Raw genomic sequence first — 22,032 nt, forward strand, 5'->3', positions numbered from 1 at the left:
CCAACAGACTTTTGATCTTAGGGATCAATACTTTTTTAAAAAGCAAAGCCGTGTCTTAAAAATGACAGACAGGGAAACGGACTTTGGCCCAGTGGTTAGGGCGTCCGTCTACCATATGGGAGGTCCGCGGTTCAAACCCCGGGCCTCCTTGACCCGTGTGGAGCTGGCCATGCGCAGCGCTGATGCGCGCAAAGGAGTGCCGTGCCACGCAAGGGTGTCCCCTGCGTGGGGGAGCCCCACGCACAAGGAGTGCGCCCGTGAGGAAAGCCGCCCAGCGCGAAAAGACAGTGCAGCCTGCCCAGGAATGGCGCCGCCCACACTTCCCTTGCAGCTGACAACAACAGAAGCGGACAAAGAAACAAGACGCAGCAAATAGACACCAAGAACAGACAACCAGGGGAGGGGGGGAAATTAAATAAATAAATCTTTAAAAAAAAAAAAAAAAAAGACAGACAAAACAAAAGCACCTAGTACTCTAGCTATGACATGATCATGCCATCAAGTGGAAGTACATTTCCAGAACATCTCAGAATACCTGAGTCTTTAGTCTTACAACTGCATCAAAAGGAAAGAACCACTTGGGAGCATAAAAACATTTGCCGAGTGTTTTGAAAGGGCTCAACCCTGTATCCAAGCTTCTAGAAAACTGAGATAAAGACATACTCATCTTATGTTCTACATTTAGATGTACTATTGCAGTTAATAGCAGCAGTTATAAGAGAACTCATAAGCCAATTTACATCCTTCAGAAGATAAAATAGGGAAACGGACTTTGGCCCAGTGGTTAGGGCGTCCGTCTATCACATGGGAGGTCCGCGGTTCAAGCCCCGGGCCTCCTTGACCCGTGTGGAGCTGGCCCATGCGCAGCACTGATGCGTGCAAGGAGTGCCTGTGCTACACAGGGGTGTCCTCCGCGTAGGGGAGCCCCACGCGCAAGGAGTGCACCCATAAGGAGAGCCGCCCAGCGCGAAGGAGGGAGCAGCCTGCCGAGGAATGGCGCCGCCCACACTTCCCGTGCCGCTGACGACAACAGAAGCGGACAAAGAAACAAGACGCAGCAAAAAGACACAGAAAACAGACAACCAGGGGAGGGGAGGGGAATTAAATAAATAAAAATAAATCTTTAAAAAAAAAAAAAAGAAGATAAAATAAAAACATTGCTTAATTTTACTTGTTTCTAAAGCTATTTTTCATTAGGCTACTTCAGAAAAGTGCCTTCATTTCTGCTATGCTTACTTAATAATCACAGTAGTTGGTTAAGTGCTCTTACCCCAGATTTCAAATTGTATAAAGGTTAAAATGTCTAAGCTTTACCCACCTGCAAACTAGACCTTTTTGTTGTTGTTTGTGTTTTTTTTTTTTAACACATTTTACATTTTAACAAGATGCCACAAAAATCATTTAATGTCTCTGGCTCAGCTTATTATCTACAAAAGAACAAGGATGTTGGACCAGACATTTTATAGATCTCTTCTATGATTATGAGTCAGAAAAAAACAGAGGAACAAAGCAGAATTTCATTTCGGGAAATATGCTTCCGCCTTGCTCAGATATTGTCTTCAAACGTGCTACTCACCTTCTGTGGGTTCAGAACTTTAATGACTTGTGTGATGGTTCCTGTATTAAATGCTGGGACAATGCTGCTACTAGGAGACAGAAGCTGCAGCTGGAATGTCTAAGAGGAGAAAAGGGGCACTCTTCAGAAAAGTAATACACTTAATACTATATCACAGATGTCAATAAATTTTTTAAAAAGTTAGGTGTCCCCTGATGATTCCAGTAACAGATTAGCTACGAAGTTTTATTTGCTTTCTAGATATCAGCAATTCATACTAGGTGGGCTGATTGTTACCTCATGGTATTTGTAAAACCCATTGTTAGGTCTTTGATCATGAAAACTAGCAATGAGTCACTCCACTCTTTCTACCACTTTTTTTAAGTCTACCACTTTTTTAAAAAGTAACCAATTCTTAATTTGGCAACTTAATAGTAATTCAACCATCAACTACGCAGATGAAAAATGGGTGCCTATAGTTTAAGAAAAGCCAGAGAGAAACCAAGAAAAAAGCTTCCCAAAAGTATCAAAGCAACATACAGGTCACCAACTAAATAGACATTTATACATTTGAGTATTTGGATAATTTGAACCTGGTCATATGAACTGTTTCTAAAGACTGGATATTATGAAATGTTTCAAGGCCTCCCCTTATATGACAGAGATGAAGGAAAGGTTGGAAATAGTCAACTTATTAGAAAGTATTTAAAGATCAGGATCAATGCCATAATTTGTTGAGTATGGGGGGAGGGACAGGGAGAACAGGGAGAAGGTTAGTTGTTTGTTTACAAGGATGCATTGTGAAAGTATTATGAGCAAATTAACTGAATTGTACTATGCAGCTATTCTTTACACTAGGTATTTTAAAAATCCTTCCTGAAAGTTTAGTCTTCTAAACTAGAGACAGAATCAAAAGAGCAGCTACGCCAATGTCCACATAGAAAAGGTGGCATTGGATTGGGAAAAGTGGACATGGGGGCTGATGGGTATGGGGAAAGGCAGGAAGAGATGAGAGGTGGAGGCGTCTTTGGGACATGGAGCTGCCCTGGTGGTGCTTCAGGGGCAATCACCAGACATTGTAAATCCTCACAGGGCCCACTGGATGGAATGGGGGAGAGTATGGGCCATGATGTGGACCATTGACCATGAGGTACAGAGGTGCCCAAAGATGTACTTACCAAATGCAATGGATGTGTCATGATGATGGGAATGAGTGTTGCTGGGGGGGGGTGAGAGGTGGGGTGGGGGTGGTGGGGTTGAATGGGACCTCATATATATATATTTTTAATGTAATATTATTACAAATCAATAAAAAAAAAAAAGAGCAGCTACGTATAGCAAGAAAAGCACAGAGAGATTGAGAGGCTGAGTTTTTGTTTTTGTATTTTATTATTATTATTAGAATAATGAAAATGATTGAGTTGATGAATGTACAACTATATAATTATACCAACTACTACTGATTGTACACTTTGGATAGACTATATTAATATGTATAAATAATTTTTTTAAATTATTTATTTATTTTTAAAAATTACATTAAAAAAATGAGGTCCCATTTAACCCCACCGCCCCCACCCCCCACTCCCCCCACAGCAACACTTGCTCCCATCATCGTGACACATCCATTGCACCTGGTAAGAACATCTCTGAGCATCACTGCACCCCATAGTCAATGATCCACATCATAGCCCACAGTCTCCCACATTCCATCCAGTGGGCCCTGGGGGGATCTACAATGTCCCGTAATTGTCCGTGAAACACCACCTAGGACAACTCGACGTCCCGAAACCGGCTCGACATCTCATCTCTTCCTCCCATTCCCCAAACCCAGGAGCCACTATGGCTACCCTTCCCACACCCATTCCACATTTTCTCTGTGGACATTGGATTAGTTGTGTCCATTGCACATCTATGTCAAGTGGGGGCTTAGATTCCATATGGATACTAGATGCACTCCTCCTGCTTTCAGTTGTAGACACTCTAGGCTCCATGGTGTGGTGGTTGACCTTCTTCAACTCCATGTTAGCTGAGTGGGGTAAGTCCAATAATCAAAGTGTAGAAGCTGAAGTCTGTTGAGGCTCTGGGCCTGGGTGTCATATTATCAGTCCAGAGATTCAAATCCCCTAAATATATGTTAAACCCCAGCAACTATTACAATTCCAATAAGGTAGCATGGAAGTCTTGTGAAAAGAGATCCCCTCTGAGTCCAATTCCATCACACAGAAACACAGGCTCCAAAGAAGGGCCATCTGCCCTGGCAGTGAACCCCATCTGCCATGACCATAGAACCGCGGGTCTCTTTATCCCTCAAAAGAACCAATACCTGGGTTGTATCTACTTTATCTGTCTCTCAGACTCTGCTCAGTTGTGCATAAGGGCATTCCTTCTGACAACCTCCAAACTCTTTTTTAGAGACTCATAGCCTTATAATCTCATTTCTCCTTTCCATTTCCCCCTTACATTAGGTCAATCAGCATTTTGAAGTCATTTTATTATATGTAGACAGGGATATTCTGCTGATCCATATTGAACCTTTAATTCAAGGTCATTTTCTAGTTGTATCTTCAGCTGGTATGTGGTAGTGGTGCCTCGGTGCCAGGGAGGCTCATCCCCGGGTGTCATGTCCCTCACTGGGGGGAATGCACTGCATCTACATGCTGAATTTGGCTGTGAGAGTGGCCACATTTGAGTAACATGAAGGCTGTCAGGAGGAAACTCCCAGGCACTGTGCTACTCTAGGCCTTGTTCTTATTGCAGGTGTACAGGCTCAAAAGCATAGCCATTACTATCAGGAGCCCACTGTTGGGCCCTCCTTCCTTCCTGGTTCTTGTCATTGCACCTGGGGGACTGCCGCTGCTCCTCCAGGGTCCACGACAGTGACCCCCCGGCCAGGGGCCCAGTACCCCCCAGCTGTTGTTTTTAATTGTTTCCACTATGAGTATATATAGACATTACCATATACCCTGGGCATATGCCCTGTATAACTCACTGTCAACCCTATATATCCTGTCAATAACATCCTATATCAGTATTCCTCCGCTGCCATTGTTGAGCCACTCTGTGATCCAAAACTTCCTGTAAACTGAATCCCAACAAATTGTCAGCTTCACAAGAGTCTTAGATCACCGAAATTCATATATACAATATATAGTACTTCCCCAGATCCACTATAAAACCTTTTCCCTTCCGCAGTGATGATCTTTTAACTTATTCATATCATATTTCCTGAAACTGATGTAGAGATTCCGAGACAATAGCTTTCAAAAAAGGTGACATCTGTACTTACTATGTGGTCCATACTTTAGGTTGTACAGTTTTCTAAATTTTTTAGTTATCCTATGTTTTGCCTTATGGTTTACATTATTAGTCTGTCGTCCCCTATATGTTTTTGGTGTAATATTACATGTTTTATATTCATCCTCGTGTATTCTCACAAAACTCCTCTCTTGCCCCCATATTTACCTTGGTTCCATCCATTCCACATCCATTTTCCCCTCCCCTTGGGGCCCACAACACCAGCCAATCTCCATTTCCCAAGAAGCCATGTCCAGAGATACTTGCAGCAGTATTCAGGGCCTGACTTTCTCAACTGCCCTGTTGCCCTGGGAGCCATCCTTTCTCACGAGAGATACAGTTCTCTCTATTTGACGGCATTGGTCTTCTCCAGGATGTGGGTCCACCCCAACTCTCACTTCTTGGGTCTCTTCCCAATGGTACTACCCACCTTGCCATATTGAGCCTTCAGCTATTCCCCCGGAGTCCGTCCCGCATCAGACCATACCCCCTGAGCATCCTAAAACAGGTAACCCTCCTACTTATACTTTGATACGAGTTTCTCAACATTTTGTTCTCAACAAACACCTGACACTCTCCCATGTTCGTATGTTGCCCCTCCCTCCCCCCATTTTTTGGATAATATTACCCCTCTGCCCATCCCCAGTCCCCCTCCAACCCACAAAGCCCCATCCGAAGGCAACCCCTTGCCCCCATTTTGTCCCTTTTTGTGCTCATACTTACCACCAGCACATCACAGATTCCCCCCCTGCAGACGTTAACTCACATCCTTCCTCCACCCCCCGATTTCCTGTAAGCCTCTTTTCCACACTCTAGCTCTCTGAGGCAGTTTGCTTATTTCATATCATTGAGGTCATGTAGTATTTGTCCTTCAATGCCTGGGTTGCTTCACTCAACATAAGATTCTCAAGGTTCAACCATGTTATCACGTGTTATTGTAGTGTATTTGTTCTTACAGCCGAGTAGTATTCCATTGTGTGTATATACCACATTTTATTGATCCACTTGTCTGTTGATGGACATTTGGATTGATTCCAACTTTTGGCGATAGTGAACAATGCTGCTATGAACATTGGTGTACATATATCGGTTTGTGTCCTTATTTTCAGTTCTGATGGATATATACCCAGCAGTGGTATTGCTGGGTCATATGGCAAATCTATGGTTAGTTTTTTGAGAAACTGCCAAACTGTCCTCCAGAATGGTTGGATCCTTCTGCATTCCCACCAGCAGTGGATGAGTGTTCCCCTTTCTTCACATCCTCTCCAGCATTTGTATTCTTCTGTTTTTTTCATAGCTGCCAATCTTATGGGAGTAAGATGGTATCTCATTGTAGTTTTGATTTGCATTTCCCTGATAGCTAGAGATTTGGAGCATTTTTTCATGGGCTTTTTAGCCATTTGTATTTCTTCTTTGGAGAAGTGTCTGTTTAAATCTTTTTCCCATTTTTTAAATGGGTTGTTTTATCTTTTTGTTTTCAAGATATATGAGTTCTTTATATATGCAAGTTATAAGTCTCTTATCAGATATATGGTTGCCAAATATTTTCTCCCATTGTGTGGGTTCCCTTTTTACTTTCTTGACAAACTCCTTTGAGGTGCAGAAGGCTTTAATTTTGAGGAAATCCCATTTATCTATTTGTTCTTTTGCTGCTTGTGCTTTTGGTGTGATATTCATGAAGCCATTTCCTATTACAAGGTCCTGTAGATGTTTCCCTACACTGCTTTCCAAGATCTTTATGGTCTTGGCTCTTATATTTAGGTCTTTGATCCATCTTGAGTTAATCTTTGTATAAGGTGTGAGATGGTAATCCTCTTTCATTCTTCTACATATGGCTATCCAGTTCTCCAGGCACCATTTGTTGAATAGGCCACTCTCTCCCAGTTGAGAGGGTTTGGTGGCTTTATAGAATATTATATGGCTATATACTTGAGGTTCTATATCTGAACTTTCAATTCGATTCCATTGGTCTGTGTGTCTCTCCTTATGCCAATACCATGCTGTTTTCACTACTGTAGCTTTGTAGTATGTTTTGAAGTCAGGAAGTGTGATTCCTCCTATTTCGTTTTTCTTTTTCAATATGTCTTTGGCTATTCGGGGCCTCTTTCCTTTCCAAATAAATTTCATAGTTAGTTTTTCTAGTTCCTTAAAGAAGGCTGTGTTGATTTTTATTGGGATTGCATTGAATGTGTAGATCAGTTTTGGTAGGATAGACATCTTAATAATATTCAGTCTTCCTATCCATGAACAAGGAATATTCTTTCATTTATTTAGGTCTTCTTTGATTTCCTTGAGCAGTCTTGTATAGTTCTCGGTATATAAGTTTTTTACCTCTTTAGTTAAACTTATTTCTAAGTATTTGATTTTTTTATTTACTATTGTGAATGGTATTTGTTTCTTGATTTCCTCCTGATCTTGCTCATTATTGGTGTACAGAAATGCTACTGATTTTTGCGCATTGATCTTATAACCTGCGACTTTGCTGAACTCATTTAAGAGTTCTAGCAGCTTTGTTGTAGATCTCTCAGGGTTTTCTATGTAAAGGATCATGTCATCTGCAAATAATGAAATTTTGACTTCTTCCCTTCCAATTTGAATGCCTTTTATATCTGGTTCTTGCTTCAGTGCTCGAGCAAGTACTTCCAAGACAATGTTAAATAGGAGCGGAGACAATGGGCATCCTTGTCTTGTTCCTGAGTTTAGAGGGAAGGATTTCAGGATTTCGCCATTGTAAACAATGTTGGCTGTAGGTTTTTCATATATACTCTTATCATGTTCAAAAAGTTTCCTTGTATTCCGATCTTTTGGAGTGTTTTTATCAAGAAGGGTTGCTGTATTTTGTCAAATGCTTTTTCTGCATCTATAGATATAATCATGTGATTTTTTTCCTTCAATCTGTTTATATGGTGTATCACATTGATTGATTTTCTTATGTTGAACCATCCTTGCATACCTGGAATAAATCCCACTTGGTCATGGTGTATAATTCGTTTAATGTGTTGTTGAATACGATTAGCAAGTAAAAATTTATCTTTTTAAAAAAAAAGCCCAAAAAACCCTTAGTATAGTCTTCTATAAGGCCAAAAATTATAAGAGTAAAGAGTCAATATCAATGAACAGATATAGGGTCTTATTCAAAATTCCACAGTCAAGATAAATTATGAAAGCTAAAATATTATTAAAATATGATTTATTGCTATATTTCATTAAACATAAGATGCCATTGATTATAAGTCATACCATTATTTTATGTATCATTGACAAAGAAAAAATGCTGCCAATTAAACGATGACAAGCAATTTTTAGATGCATCCCAATTTCAAAGATACTAAAAAGTGAAAATATCGCATAGTAGAATCTATGAAATATGACATTTTCAGGTCAGGATACATCATTATGATATGCAAATAGGCACTGCGCAATACAGCACCAAGGATGAGGCCATGCTTTAACAGCAGACATGTTATGTTGCTAAAAACAGGAGCATAAAGCAACAAGTATAAAACCCTAAGCTAAAGCAGCTAACATGTACTGAGCAATGAACACATGAAAAGAGCTTAAAACAGAAACTAGCACACAGAATTCATTCAGTTCTCATAACCAGTAATCTGTGAATAACATAAAATCATCCTCATTTTGCAAATGACAAAACAGAAACATCAAGGTTAAATAACTTGCCAAAGGTCATATACTAATATTGAGATTCAAACAGATTGGCCCCAGAACTCATGTTCTAAACCACTTCACCTACTTCTAAAACATAGTTTACACTATTCTTATTTCTAAAAAAAATGCAAGCAAAGAATGTGGAAAAGTAGCCACAAATAAAATGTCTTCAATTTTCTAGTATGTTGTCTGAAAGCCAACCTTCACACGTCACTGCAAGGATTAGGTTAGTTTAGTCTACATCAGGGGTTGACAAACTATGGCCCACAGATTGGCCAAGTACAGTCCAGCACATGTTTATTAGAACAGAGGCATACTCTTTCTTACCTATTGTCTCTGGTTGCTTTTACACTATTATGGTGGAACTGACTAAATGCAAGAGAGACCACACAGGCTAAAATACTTAATATCTGGTCTTTCACAGAAAAACTTTGCTGATCCCTCATTCTGACCTTTGCTTTATTCAAAACTATTCATTAATTTAAAATAAGCATAAATATTCCTTAAACTAAGATTTGGCATTTAAAAAAAAACCTCAATTTACAAAAACAAGCAGTCATTACATTAATAACAAACACAATGTTCGTGAAGGAGGAATGTTTCTCCCATTTATATATCAAGAGATGAAAAAATTTAATTCTGATCCAATGACTAACTAGAAGAGAACACCAAATAAAATCTCCCACCTTTATTAAGTTTAATTCCATGGTACATTAAGTCTTTACCACTGTATTACTAAACCCTAACCTGTCCAAACACAACTGACCACCTTTTAGAACTCTGCTCTCTTGTTATTAGAATTTTCTTTATTTATCCTACAATTCTAACTGCAAGAATATTGCAACCCAGTAAAAATTAATCAGTAAAGAGGAGATGCTTCAATGAGCCATATTAGCTAATTATCATTTGGTTAGGTTAATTCTGCAAATTTAGTTTAATTTCTAAACATTGAAATATATCCCACACCAAACACAGATAAACTCAGCCAATCTTTAATCAAAGGAGAAAGGCAAAAAAAGTTACTGTAATACCTTTGGTACTGCAGCCTGGAAAACAAAGTCCGTCATATCTAGCTCCGTGCTGTTGGAAGCTTGTATCGTTATCACTGTGACACTGGGGTTGGTATTTGACCGTTCAAAGGTGAATTCTATCTTCAAGCCATTCTTACTGTATGCTGTGATGGAGGGGATGCCTGGGGAAGAACAGGAAGATCAGTGTAATTGTAGCCAGTTCAATGCTTACAAAATTACTGTTTCATAAATTCACAAATTTTACTATACATGTATTGTTTATGTATGTCCGTGTATGAAGGATATACTTATATATATAAATACATATATATATTTTTTAATTACTTTCTTTCCTCAATATCCACATCTCATTGCTCAATACTCCATGTAATAATGGTAACAAAGGTAATCCTACCTGCAGCAATGTCATTGAAAAGAGGCTGTGACGAAAGCCCATCCAACAAGAAGGGGGGCTGAGCTATTTGTGGGACGGAGGCAGGGGCAGGAGCAGCAGCTGGAGCACCTAAAGGAAACATTCCCATGGAAGGTCAATCTTAGCCTGCATAACAAAACTCACCAAGAAAATATAGGAGAAAATTATTATGATTTCAGGGTAGGGAAGGATTCCTTAAGACACAAAAAGCATAAACCATAAAAGGAAAAAAACAAAAACTTAAATATTTTAAAATTAAGAGTGCTGTAAATTAAAAACACTTTTAAAAAGTAGAAACCATAGTGCTATGTAATAATGAATGGATGAGTACCCAGAACTATCATCTTCTACAAATCAATAAGAAAAAAGATAGCCAATTAAAAAACTAGTAGAAATATAAAAAAGTAATTCACAGGAGAAGCTAAATGAAAAGGAAACCATATAAAAAGATGCTCAATCTTACAAGTAATAAGGGAAATGGAATTTAAAACCATGAGATACTCTATTTCAAACGCATCACAAGAGCAAAAAGTTCAATGTTTAATAACATCAGTTATCACTGCTATTGATAATGCCAAAACCAATACCAATATAGGTATTGGTAAGAAAGTGGGGCAAGGAGAACTTCTGGACTGTGCTATGGGGATGTAAATTGGTACAACCAAAAGGGAGAATAATTTGGGAAGAAGAGTAGAGCTGTACATGAGTATATCCTTAAACTAATGACTAGTGTTCACATTTTAGGACAGATCATTATTTTTGTGGAGAGCTGTTCTATGCATTCTAGGAGATTCCGCAGCACTCCTGGCTTTTATCTATTAAATGTTAGTAGTACTCTTCCAGTTGGGACAACCAAAAGCATCTCCAGACTTTCCAAATATCCTCTGGTGGGGGAGGGAGGCAGAATATCTGCCACCTGAGAACCAATGCCTCTGATTAATTCTTGCATATGTACAACACAGGGAGACTTGTACAAAACAGTGTTCATAGTGAGACAGTTTCTAACAATGAAATATTGGAAATAACCGAAATATCCATCATGAGGATAACCGATAACTGTGATATGTGCACACAATAAAACACACAAAAATGAAAATATAAATGCAGAATTCACTTAACATTGATTATTCATGCACTGTTCTCACAAATACAATATTTAGCAAAAAAACAAACAAAAACTAAGGTATAAAAAAATACATCCAGTTGGATACCATTTATATACAGGTAAAAACTGGCAAAGCAATACTACGCACTGCTTGAGTAGTAAAGACAAATGCAGTAAAATGATCAAGCAATGAATGTGAATGATATATACCAATGGTCATATCTTTAATATACATAGGCAGTGGTTATTCTGGGATCCAAAAAGAGGGGATGGAAGGGAACTAAACAGAGAACATCAATCCTCTTAATATTCTACTTTATAAGCTAGGTAGAACAAGGGATTTACTGAATTTACTAAATTCTGCATAATAAAATTTTTGAACACAAAAGAGTGGTATGGAGTGCGGTGGAGAAAGAAATTACCAGATTACCATTTTTATTTAAGCCTTTCAAGTAAGAAAAATTTAAGGATCAAACAACAGAAGGCAAGTGTGACAGTCTGAGGTTCTTTTATGAATTCCAAAAAGAAAAAGATTGTGTTTTTGAACTAATCCATTCCTGTGGGTGTAAGACCCTATTGAGTGGACTAAGTCAGTGAGGCATAACTCAGGTTACGTCTCCCACCCTCTTGCTTGTCATTTATAAATGGAGGAAGAGAGAGAGAGAGATGCAGAAAAAGGAAGCTGCCATTTTTGATCCTGCCATGTGAGAGAAAGAAGAAAGTAGAAAAGAGGACTCCAGATTCACCTACAGCTGTAGAAAGGCAAAGATATGAGAGGCTGAGCGAGTCTGGAATCAGTAGAGCACAGAGGCAAGGAAAGAGGTCCCCAAACTGGATGGGCCCATGAAGCAGTGGAGCAGCTCAAGGCTGAGAAGACAAGCCATATCCCTGTTCACCATTTGCCAGGATGCCAGGATCACCAGGAGCTGACTATGGTGAGAAAGCATCACTGACAGTTGCCTTGATTTGGACATACGGGCTTAGAAATAAAATTCCTATTACAAAAGCCAACCCATTTCTAGTTCTTTGCATCGGCAACCCTTTGGCAAACGAAGACAGTGTAGCAGTTTGGTATGGTTATGAATTCCAAAAATAGATATTGGAGTATGTTTGTAATCTAGTCTGTACCTGGGCATGATTAAGTTATGATTAGGGCTTTGATTGGGCCACATCATGGGGGTGGGGACTCACAGATAAAAGACACGGCAAAGGACAGAATTGGGAGCTCTTAATGTTGGAGGTTTAATGTTGGAATTTAATGCTGAAGTTTTAAGCTGGAGCCCTGGGAAGTAAGCTCATAAAGGAAAAAGAAGCAAGTTCCAGGAAGAAAGGAACCTTGAACCCAGAGAGAAGCAAGATCCTGGGAGAAATCCAGGAAGCCTGAACTCTCACAGATGTAGGCAGCCATCTTGCCCCAACATGTGAAAATAGACTTCGGTGAGGGAAATGACTTATGTTTTATAGCCTGGTATCTGTAAGCTCCTACCCCAAATAAATACCCTTTACAAAAACCAACCGATTTCTGGTATTTTGCATCAGCACCCCTTTGGCTGACTAATACAGACAGCAAGACATACAACATGACTATAAACTGAGAGAAATGAGGATGCTAAAAGAAGGCATAAGCAAATTTAGCAAAATAAAAAGAATGCATTTTAAGCTCAAATTTCAAACTACTTATGAAATTAACTAAAAATATATCACAAAAAAATGTACAAGACAATGAAATAAAAGAAGGCTGATATACTTGTTTATTCTTAAAAAGTAAAAGTACTAAAGAACACTGTGGGGGGAAATGACATACTAAAACTTAGCAAGGGAAGCAGAAATACAGTTGGCGAGGCAAAGGACAAGGAGCAAAACAAGTAACACCATGGAACACAGTCAAGTCAATTCTCAACAAAGTATACAAAGAAATATTCATATAGCTCTCTTAGTTTTTCTATAAATGCAACCTAATAGTTTTCCTACCAATTTCCATTTTCAAAACCATTTTAGAAGTGTATTCCTATGGGAAATTTGAGGCTATCCAAGATTTATAGACAGCACATAGTCCCCAATTTTTCTCCTATACAGTACAATATGTAGATATGAGGGGCAAGAAAAACTCACTGCTCCAAGTTCTCTGAAAGGACATGCTAAATTTATTTCCTAATTTCTACCAATTTAAATGATTGTGCATTAGGGTATAACTGTAATGATAGTTATATTACATTACTTAAAGAGCCTGTAATGCAAAAATTTTTTACTTAAAAATGTAAAGAAAATAGGAAAACATGCTTAAAACACATAAGGAAAAGAAAATCTAGGCTTTTTACTATATTACCATTTTGCTTTTTCTTTACACTAGAAAAACAAGAAATAAAAACCAAACGAAACATTAAGACCCCATGATAAATGGATTAAAGAGACAAAAGAAATATACAAAGTGAAAATTCATGCATAATGTAAATATGTGGATATTAAATATTCCATGTGATCAGAAAATTTTAAATGAATTAAATAAAGGACCAATTTGCCACCATTCCTCACAAATACCCTGTATGGTGAATATTTATCTGATACAGATACAGAGAGATTAAGTAATTTAATCTAAAACTGGAATTCAAATATAAACAGATACAGAGGGGTTAAGTAATTTAGTCTAAAACTGGAATTCAAAATAAGGGCAAATTGATGTGATGAAGATCGAGGCATAATTTAAGATAAGAAAAATTTAGATATAAATTAAATCCATAACAGTAAGGAACTGAGGAAAAATGGTGCAAACTTCTTGATGAAATGATAGCCATTTAGAATTATAATTATGAAGTTTATGTAGTAACATGGGCAATGCTAGTGTGTTAAGTGAAGCATATCATCTATACACTGTGCTTAATTATGGGGTTGCTTTTGCTCTTCCATATATCCACTATACCTTTGATATATGAGAATTTGGAATAGACTGTGAATGACTCAGAGGTACATGACAAGTAACATTCTAAAATTTTATTAAAATGCAGACATTAAATCATGAGCTCTTGAGGCAGCTGTATTCAGAATAAATCTTTTTGCTGTTGTTCACTTTATTTTTTTTTTAATACTTTAATTTTTTTAAAATGCTTTAGGTTATATAAAAAATATAGGGGGAGGGAAGCAGATGTGGCTCCAGCATTTGGGAGCCCGCCTACCACATGGGAGGTCCCAGGTTTAGCTCCCGGTGTCTCCTACAGAAGATGAGCAAGACAGCAAGCTGACCCAATAGGCTGGCACAGAGGGCTGATGCAACAAGAAGACACAAAGAGGAAACACAATGAGAGACACAACAAAGCAGGGAGCAGAGGTGGCTCAAGAGACAGAACACCTCTCTCCCACATGGGAGGTCCTGGGTTCGGTTGCCATCGCCTCCTAAAGAGAAGACAAGCAGACACAGAGAAGTACAATGAATGGGCACAGAGAGCGATAGCAAGCATAAACAACAAGAGGGGGGCGATTATTATAAATAAATGTTAAAAAAAAAGAAAACACAGGATTCCCAATATGCCCAATCCCTATACCTTCCATACTTTCCCACAAACAACAGCCTTCATTTAGTGTGTTACACTTGTTACAAATGATGAACACATATTGGAGCACTGCCACTAAGCATGGATTATAGTTTACATACTGTCCTGCACAATTTTGTAAATTATGACAAAATACATAATGGCTTGTATCCATCATTGCAACGTCAGTCAGGACAATTCCAATCTCCCGAAAATGCCCCCATATTACACCTGTTTTTTCCTCTCTCCCCCCTCAGAACAGTGGTCACTGCCTCCACAGCAATGATCAGAATAAATATTTATCCCTATGACTGTTTTCTACTTGAGGTCATGTATACTGTGTATTCCCCATTATATTTTGAAGGGGTCATTTTAAGAATTCAGTTATACTTTATATTGTAATTTAGGATAGAAATTCCATCCTACAATGATATTCTTGGACTCAAGCATTTATAATATCCCTGAATACATCAATTACGATGTCTACTATATATAAACAAAGACAAAAAAAAAAATTCCAAAATGAAGACAGCTAATGTTTGATATTACAATTATGGATGATTTTCTCCTTCCATTGCTTTAATAATTGGAGGTGGGGGGGAGGAAAAGAAAAAAAAAAAAGGAAAAGAAAATAAAGACAATAGTAGGTTAAAATCTCTCTACTTCCCACAAATGACCATACCACACCTATTGAAAACTGACCACAAGTAGAAAGAAACCTAGAAAAAGTGATGTCTTGGGACACTAACTAAAAGCAAAAGTGACTTGACAAATCATCTTTTTGATTCTGAGTGAGAATCTAGTCCACTGTATCTTAAAATATGAATTTATTCTCCCAAAATTTGAAATTGGCCCTTAAGGAAAACTGAATTATCTTCAAAGCATTAGTATAGCAGCTAATATTCCAGATGTTTTGAACATTCTATTCTTCCTTCTCACTTAGCCTCTCCCATCCTCAGTTGATTCATGTGCTATTTAAAAAGGCTGTGTGCTCAACATAGTTCCCCAACACCAACCCCAAGGCTTTTTTCCCTATCCAAACATTAAATAGCTCCAGTCTGGTCTCACCTGTGAGGTTGATATCTCCCAGCAAATCAAGAAGTTCTCCACCAGCAGAAGATGGTTTGCTTGTAGGTGCACTTGGAATAACAGGTGTTATGTCATTTCCTCCCAACAAATCCAATAAATCATTGGCCTAAACACAAAAATAGTATCTCATTTCATTAGTCATTTGTCTAATCCACATTGAATGCAAAGCTCTTTTAATACTTAAAAATGTAAGAAATAAGCTGAAGACCACCAGGATCCCCAGATAAACAGTGAAAAGCTACCTGGCTAGTTGGCTGTGGCCCAGAGGGTGGTGGTTTGGTCTCCAGTGGAGCTGGTTCTGTTTCTCCATTTGTCTGCACAATTTCAGTAGGACCATTTGTGGTCACTTTTTCCATGACTGGCATTCTCTCAAGCAGAGCAGACCTGGAAAAATCTAAAGTGGTTATACTCTAGACAGTTAAACTGGATTCCCTATCTAAAACAATCACTGTAATAATGCTGAAAGCAAACAAGAAGTGCCATCTCTCTTCCCCATCCCCCCCAACTAAAATAGAAGCTGGATTACAAGAATGCATGACCTAAATTCCTGTCTGGATTAAGGACAGACAAGAAACTTTAAACAAACTGTCCACCTAAATCCCAAAGCATACATTTCAGTGGTATAGATACTAGAATAAAAGAAATGTGAAATCAATATACATTCATGGTCTCCAATCAAGAAGATACCATATAATAGGAAAAAAATGAAATACACAAAAATGTTAATGTGATAGGATTTGAATGAGATTATTTCTCTTGAACCAATAAAACTCCCACTTCTTAACCAAATATTTTACAAACAGAAAATGACGCAAACATTCCACAGTAAAAAGAAGGTGCAGGGGAGATGAAAGAACACAGTTAACTGATTTCTTCAGAAGCTAAGGAGATTTTAAAAGATGGGCAAAACAGAAGCAGCCAACCAATTAGAACTAAACAGAGCTGTGCTGTCTGGTTAATAAAGCACTAGAAACAAGGCTGTCTCCTTTATGGATTATCACGACAATTTTTTTGGGGGTGCTAAGAGACACAGGCATTGCTTAGTTTCTTTTACTTACCTCATATGGTCATATTTTTTAAAAAGTGCATTATATTCTACTGCCCTCTGCTGGAGTTCCACATCAATGCTGCTTCCATAGATGGAAACTACTTTCTTAATTCGGCTATGGGTAAAATGACAAATAAAATCAAATACCAAAAAGAAAATTCATAAACAGAAAGAATAACATTTGTATAAGATTTTAGTGGTTAAAATTTGGAAATACTCATTTTTTAAACACGTTTCATATTTTATTCATAATTTAACTGTATAAGATCCATCTCCTCAGTCTAGTTTCAATTTTCCTTAGCTATGAAAAGATTATTTCACTACCTTGGCCTGGGAGTCAGGAGAAATCAATTGACAAATTAAAATAAAAGAGCTGTACGTGCAAATGCATTATTAGGTTGTCCTAAATACAAAGATAAGAGATATTTTCTCCATGAAATAAAGACTCTTAAGCCTCCATTGCATTTTTATTTGAATGTAGTATTTGGGACAAGTTTTCAAAAGAGCCAATATTTCCCAATTTAATCTGAGGTCATAATAAAACATCAACAAAACAGTATTTGGGATTTCAGTTTCTCACCCTTATCATTAAAACTCATTGCCTCCCATCTTCAAAATTCATTCAGCATTATAGTGTACTAGGCACAAAAGAACATACAGTAAACACTGTGCCTGTTCTTGAGGAGCTTACATTCTTCAAAGAAAAGAAAGGGGGAAAAAAATACACCTCTTTTAAAATGGTGTTTTTGTTTGGGATTGCAAGGAACTGAGGAAATAATCTGTAGGGTGAGCTTTGTGTATAACTTAGCCTCATCATTATTTAGAAAATAGAAGAGGAAGGATTTAAAGGCCAACAATAACAGACCATTCAAGATAGGAAGGGCTTACAGGGAGAAAAACAATCTCACCAATTACGGAGAGAATTGCTGCAGTAAAAAGAATGAGGGAAATAGTCTGTAAGATGCAAACAAAAGTAGGGTAGTATCTCAGACATTGAGTGGAGCCAGAAAGACCATGTAACTTTTTACCAAGTACAAGGCCACCAAGGAGGAATGGTTGCATATGAGACAGAAGGAGGCTAAAAAGGGAAGATAATCCTTTGACAAATACAAAGAATAAAGGATCAAAACTGAATACAGGCTATGAGAGTATCAAGAAATTCTTAAAAACCAAAAGTAGAAACACAAAACTTAACAGTTAATGCTATCCAATATTATGATGGGCCAATAACATTGGTTTGAGGCTCCCTAAGTTAGAAAAAGACACACCAAAAAAACATAATGAAACATATTACTTTTATCCAATTAACAGCCTTGCCCCGCCCCCAAAAGAAACTTGTGGTGGTGGCGGTGTTTTGGGGGGGGATGGTAACAGTAGTTACATTGAGTAGTATTTTTGTTATGATGAACTTTTTATTTAAACTTGGTAAAAGCCCATTAGCTCACAAATGGGAATAAGGAATAAATTTCCAAAAATGTATAATTTCTTTTAAAGAAGTCTCAGACCCAAAAGACTAATTTACATGAAAAGCTGTTAGAGAAAGTACGTGAAAAGACCATCCATAAAACTTTTATTCCACTTACATCAACTTAATACATGTGTTTATAACAATTACGCTTGGAATATTAATAGCCATCAAGTTATTTCCATATAACTTTTTATAGCACATGCATGTTAGGCAAGTATAAAAAGAATCTCAAAAGCAAAAAACCCAGAAAATGTTTAATGTCTAGGTTTTTTTGTTTTACTGTGGTGCTTAATATACATGAAGTAATGGATATCAAACAATAACTCATTTTACCACATCATTACTTGTACATTTGTTCTTAGGTTGCCTAAAACATATAAAAACAAATAAAATGAGTGTAACAAAAATAATGAAAGCAGGTAACTTTACAAATAATGGAATGTGAACCATTTCTGGCCTTCTCCAGAGTGTACTGGGTCAAAATTTTGTCTAAAGTAACTCTTTTGCAACTGTAGTCAAAGGTATGCACAATGAGATTGTGTATTCTCCAGACACACACAGTTCAATGTGCAATATCCATGGGATATCTATTTCCACCACAGTCTTGTAGGTGTTCCCTACCTTAAAGTACCCACAATAACCATACAGGACTAACCAATTATCCCTTTTATCCACACCAGCCCAAACCAACATATAAGTATTTTCTTTGTTTAAACAAGGAAGAACACATAGAAACACTGGCCATTACCTTCCTAATTTACATCATTTTTCATTCAGCTATTCATTTGACATACACCGCAACATCACTCACCATTACACTATTCTAACTGTAATGTTAGATTTTTGTCTGCTAAATACTCAATACCCTAAAATTTGCTGACAAAAGTACTATTACTGTCACAAAAGAAGAAATTATACTGCTCATTCTCTTCCTTAATAACTTTGAATTATAAACTTTTATCAACAAATGGGTCACAGCAACACAATGCTGACCCTAAAGTACTCCATTTAAAGAATGAGTAAAAAATACCATTTTTCAAAAGACCTTACATTAAACTGCAAAACAAAAAGTCAAAAAGCACTAAGCCTGGGAAGCAGATTTGGCTCAGTGGATAGGGCGTCCATCTACCACATAGGAGGTCCACAGTTCAAACGCCGGGCCTCCTTGACCTGTGTGGAGCTGGCCCATGCGCAGTGCTGATGCACGCAAGGAGTGCCCTGCCACACAGGGGTGCCCCCGCACAAGGAGTGCACCCTGTAAGGAGAGTCATCCAGTGCGAAAGAAAGTGCAGCCTGCCCAGGAATGGCGCCGCACACACAGAGTTGAGGCAGCAAGATGATGCAACAAAAAGAGACACAGATTCCTGTGCCACTGACAACAACAGAAGTGGACAAAAAGAAGAACACGTAGCAAATGGACACAGAGAACAGACAATTTGGGGGGGGGGGGGAGAGAAAGAAATAAAAAATAAAAAAATATAAAAAAGAACTAAATCTGCCTTAAATCCTTAAATATGCTTGGCAGGAAAACAACCCAAGAATTGACTTTTATTAATATCTCAGCACCAAAAACCTTCATGATTTTCCTATTAAGACATTTCAAAATACTATAATAATGTGCAGGTGGGAAGAAGGAAGTAATAGGAAGTTCTAAGAATCAGTCTCTCCAGCAAAACAAGTATTGAACTGGCAGGGATGGTCTGAACTGTTTTGAACCCTCTGTTTTGAACTGTGCAGCATCCAGGGAAGAGCTGGAGGAAGAGGCTGGTAAACAGAAGTGAACTGCACCCTCCATGCAGTGACTATGTAGTGCATGCCCATCCCCTAGTAGTGTGGCAGGGGACAGCACAGCAGTGGGGACTGCAGCCCAAAAGCTCAGTGTGCTTACTGGTGTCTGGGTGGGTTATAAGGACCTAGTCCTTCCAAATCCAGGGGTGTATGATCTGATCTCAGATCAATGCTTTTAATTATCTACTTCAGATCGCTGGATGGCTGTTTCTGACAGAGGCCACTGTTCCAACACCCCACAGGCAAGAATGGCAGAGGAGTCTTAAAATCACAGAATTTCCCCCACCCCCTTCTCTTTTCATTCCCTGATTATGAGCAAAAATAGTTTGGAAAAAAATCACAAACGGATGGCTCCAGTCCTCAACAATAACAACAAAAGAAAACTAGCAATCCCTGAAGAGTGGAAGAACTTGATTTCCAAAGTTATTACAACATAATACACAGAATGTCGATTTCTCAACAAAAATTTATAAGACAAACAAAGACACAGATATGTATGACTCATTCACAAGAAAAAAAGAATTTGCCAGAAACTATCCCTGAGGAAGCTCAAACATTCGAATTAGTAGTCAAAGACTTTAAATATGCTGTCTTAAATATGTTCAGTGAAATAAAGCATTCTATATACAAAGACCTAAAGGAAATTAGGAAAATAATAACTGAACAAAACAAAGAGATGAAAACTATAAAAAGGAACCAAACAGAAATTTTAGAGTTGCAAAGTATAGTCATTGAAATGAAAAACTCAAACTGGTTCAATAGCAGGCTTGAATGGGCAGAAGAAAGGATCAAAAAACTTGAAGACAAGTCAACTTGAAATTATCCAGTGTGAGGAAGAGAAAGAAAAATAAGGAGGTGGGGGGAACAGAGCCTGAAGGACCTATGGGATACCATCAAACATACCAACACATATATCACTGGAGTACCAGAAAGACAAGAGAGAAAAAATAGGACAGAAAAAGTATTTAAAGAAATAATAACCTAAAATTTCCCCAATCTGATAAAAGACATGAATAAACACATCCAGGAAGCTTAGCGAATGCCATGCAGGAAAAATTCTAAGAGACCTACACCAAAACACATTATTGTGAAACTGTCATAATCCAAAGACAGAGGATTCTGAAAGAAGCAAGAGGGAAGGGAAGAAATTGTCACATACAAGGGATTCTCCACGAAGATTAACAGCAGATTTATCTTCAGAGAAACCATGGAAGCCCGAAGAATGGGATGACATATTTAAAGTCAAAACTGTCAAGCAAAAATTCTGTAATTGGCAAAATTATCTATCATTCAAAAATGAAGGAGAAATTAAAACATTTACAGATAAACAAAGGCTAAAAGAGTTCATTACCAAAAGACTTGCCGTACAAGAAATGCTAAAGGAGACCAGGATTAAATAAAAGAACACTAGACAATAATTCAAAGCCATAAAAAGAAATAAAGAACAATGGTAAAGGTAATTAAAGCAGTAAATATAAAACTCTGTATTATTATACTTTTGCTCTGCAACTGCTTCACATCCCCACCCATATGATTTAATAGACAAATGTGTAAAAACATTTTAAATCTGTTAATGGGCCTACAATGTGGAAAGATGTAACCTGAAGCAATAATTATATAAACAGGGAGGAAAGGAGACATAGTAGAGAGTTTATATACTACTGAAACTAGGTTGGTACTAGCTGGTACTAGGTTGGTACTAGGTTGATAATTTAAGATGTTAATTGTAATTTTAAAAGTAACCACTAATAAAATAACTAAAAAATATAGAGAAAAGAAGAAAGAAATCAAAATGGAATACCACAAAAAAAAGCAACTAAGGAGCAACTGTGATTCAAGCAGTTGAGCACCTGCTTCCCACATGGGAGGTCCTGGGTTCAGTTCCCAGCACCTCCTAAAACAAACAAAAAAACGCCCCAAGACAGACAACAAGCAAATGATAAAAACCCGACTCAGGGGAGCTGATGTGGCTCAGTGGTTGAGTGCCACTTTCCCACTTATAAGGTCCCAAGTTCAATCCCTAGCCCCAGTACCTCAAAAAAAAAAAAA

The 22,032-nt window shown here is 37.8% G+C and overlaps 1 protein-coding gene across 2 annotated transcripts in view; it reads right to left on the reverse strand.

Annotated features, from left to right (window-relative positions):
- AP1G1 (adaptor related protein complex 1 subunit gamma 1) overlaps positions 1–22,032 on the reverse strand; it is a 130,348-nt gene that overhangs the window by 4,259 nt on the left and 104,057 nt on the right. For both annotated transcript variants that reach the window (XM_058279770.2, XM_071209097.1), the window contains 6 exons: positions 16,738–16,842; positions 15,922–16,063; positions 15,659–15,785; positions 9,944–10,051; positions 9,550–9,710; positions 1,577–1,675 (listed from right to left, as the gene is read on the reverse strand). In XM_058279770.2, the coding sequence (XP_058135753.1) occupies positions 1,577–1,675; positions 9,550–9,710; positions 9,944–10,051; positions 15,659–15,785; positions 15,922–16,063; positions 16,738–16,842 (742 nt within the window). The remainder of the gene's footprint in view (positions 1–1,576; positions 1,676–9,549; positions 9,711–9,943; positions 10,052–15,658; positions 15,786–15,921; positions 16,064–16,737; positions 16,843–22,032) is intronic.

This window comes from Dasypus novemcinctus, chromosome 18 (assembly GCF_030445035.2).
Source record: "Dasypus novemcinctus isolate mDasNov1 chromosome 18, mDasNov1.1.hap2, whole genome shotgun sequence".
In the NCBI taxonomy this organism is placed as follows: domain Eukaryota; kingdom Metazoa; phylum Chordata; class Mammalia; order Cingulata; family Dasypodidae; genus Dasypus; species Dasypus novemcinctus.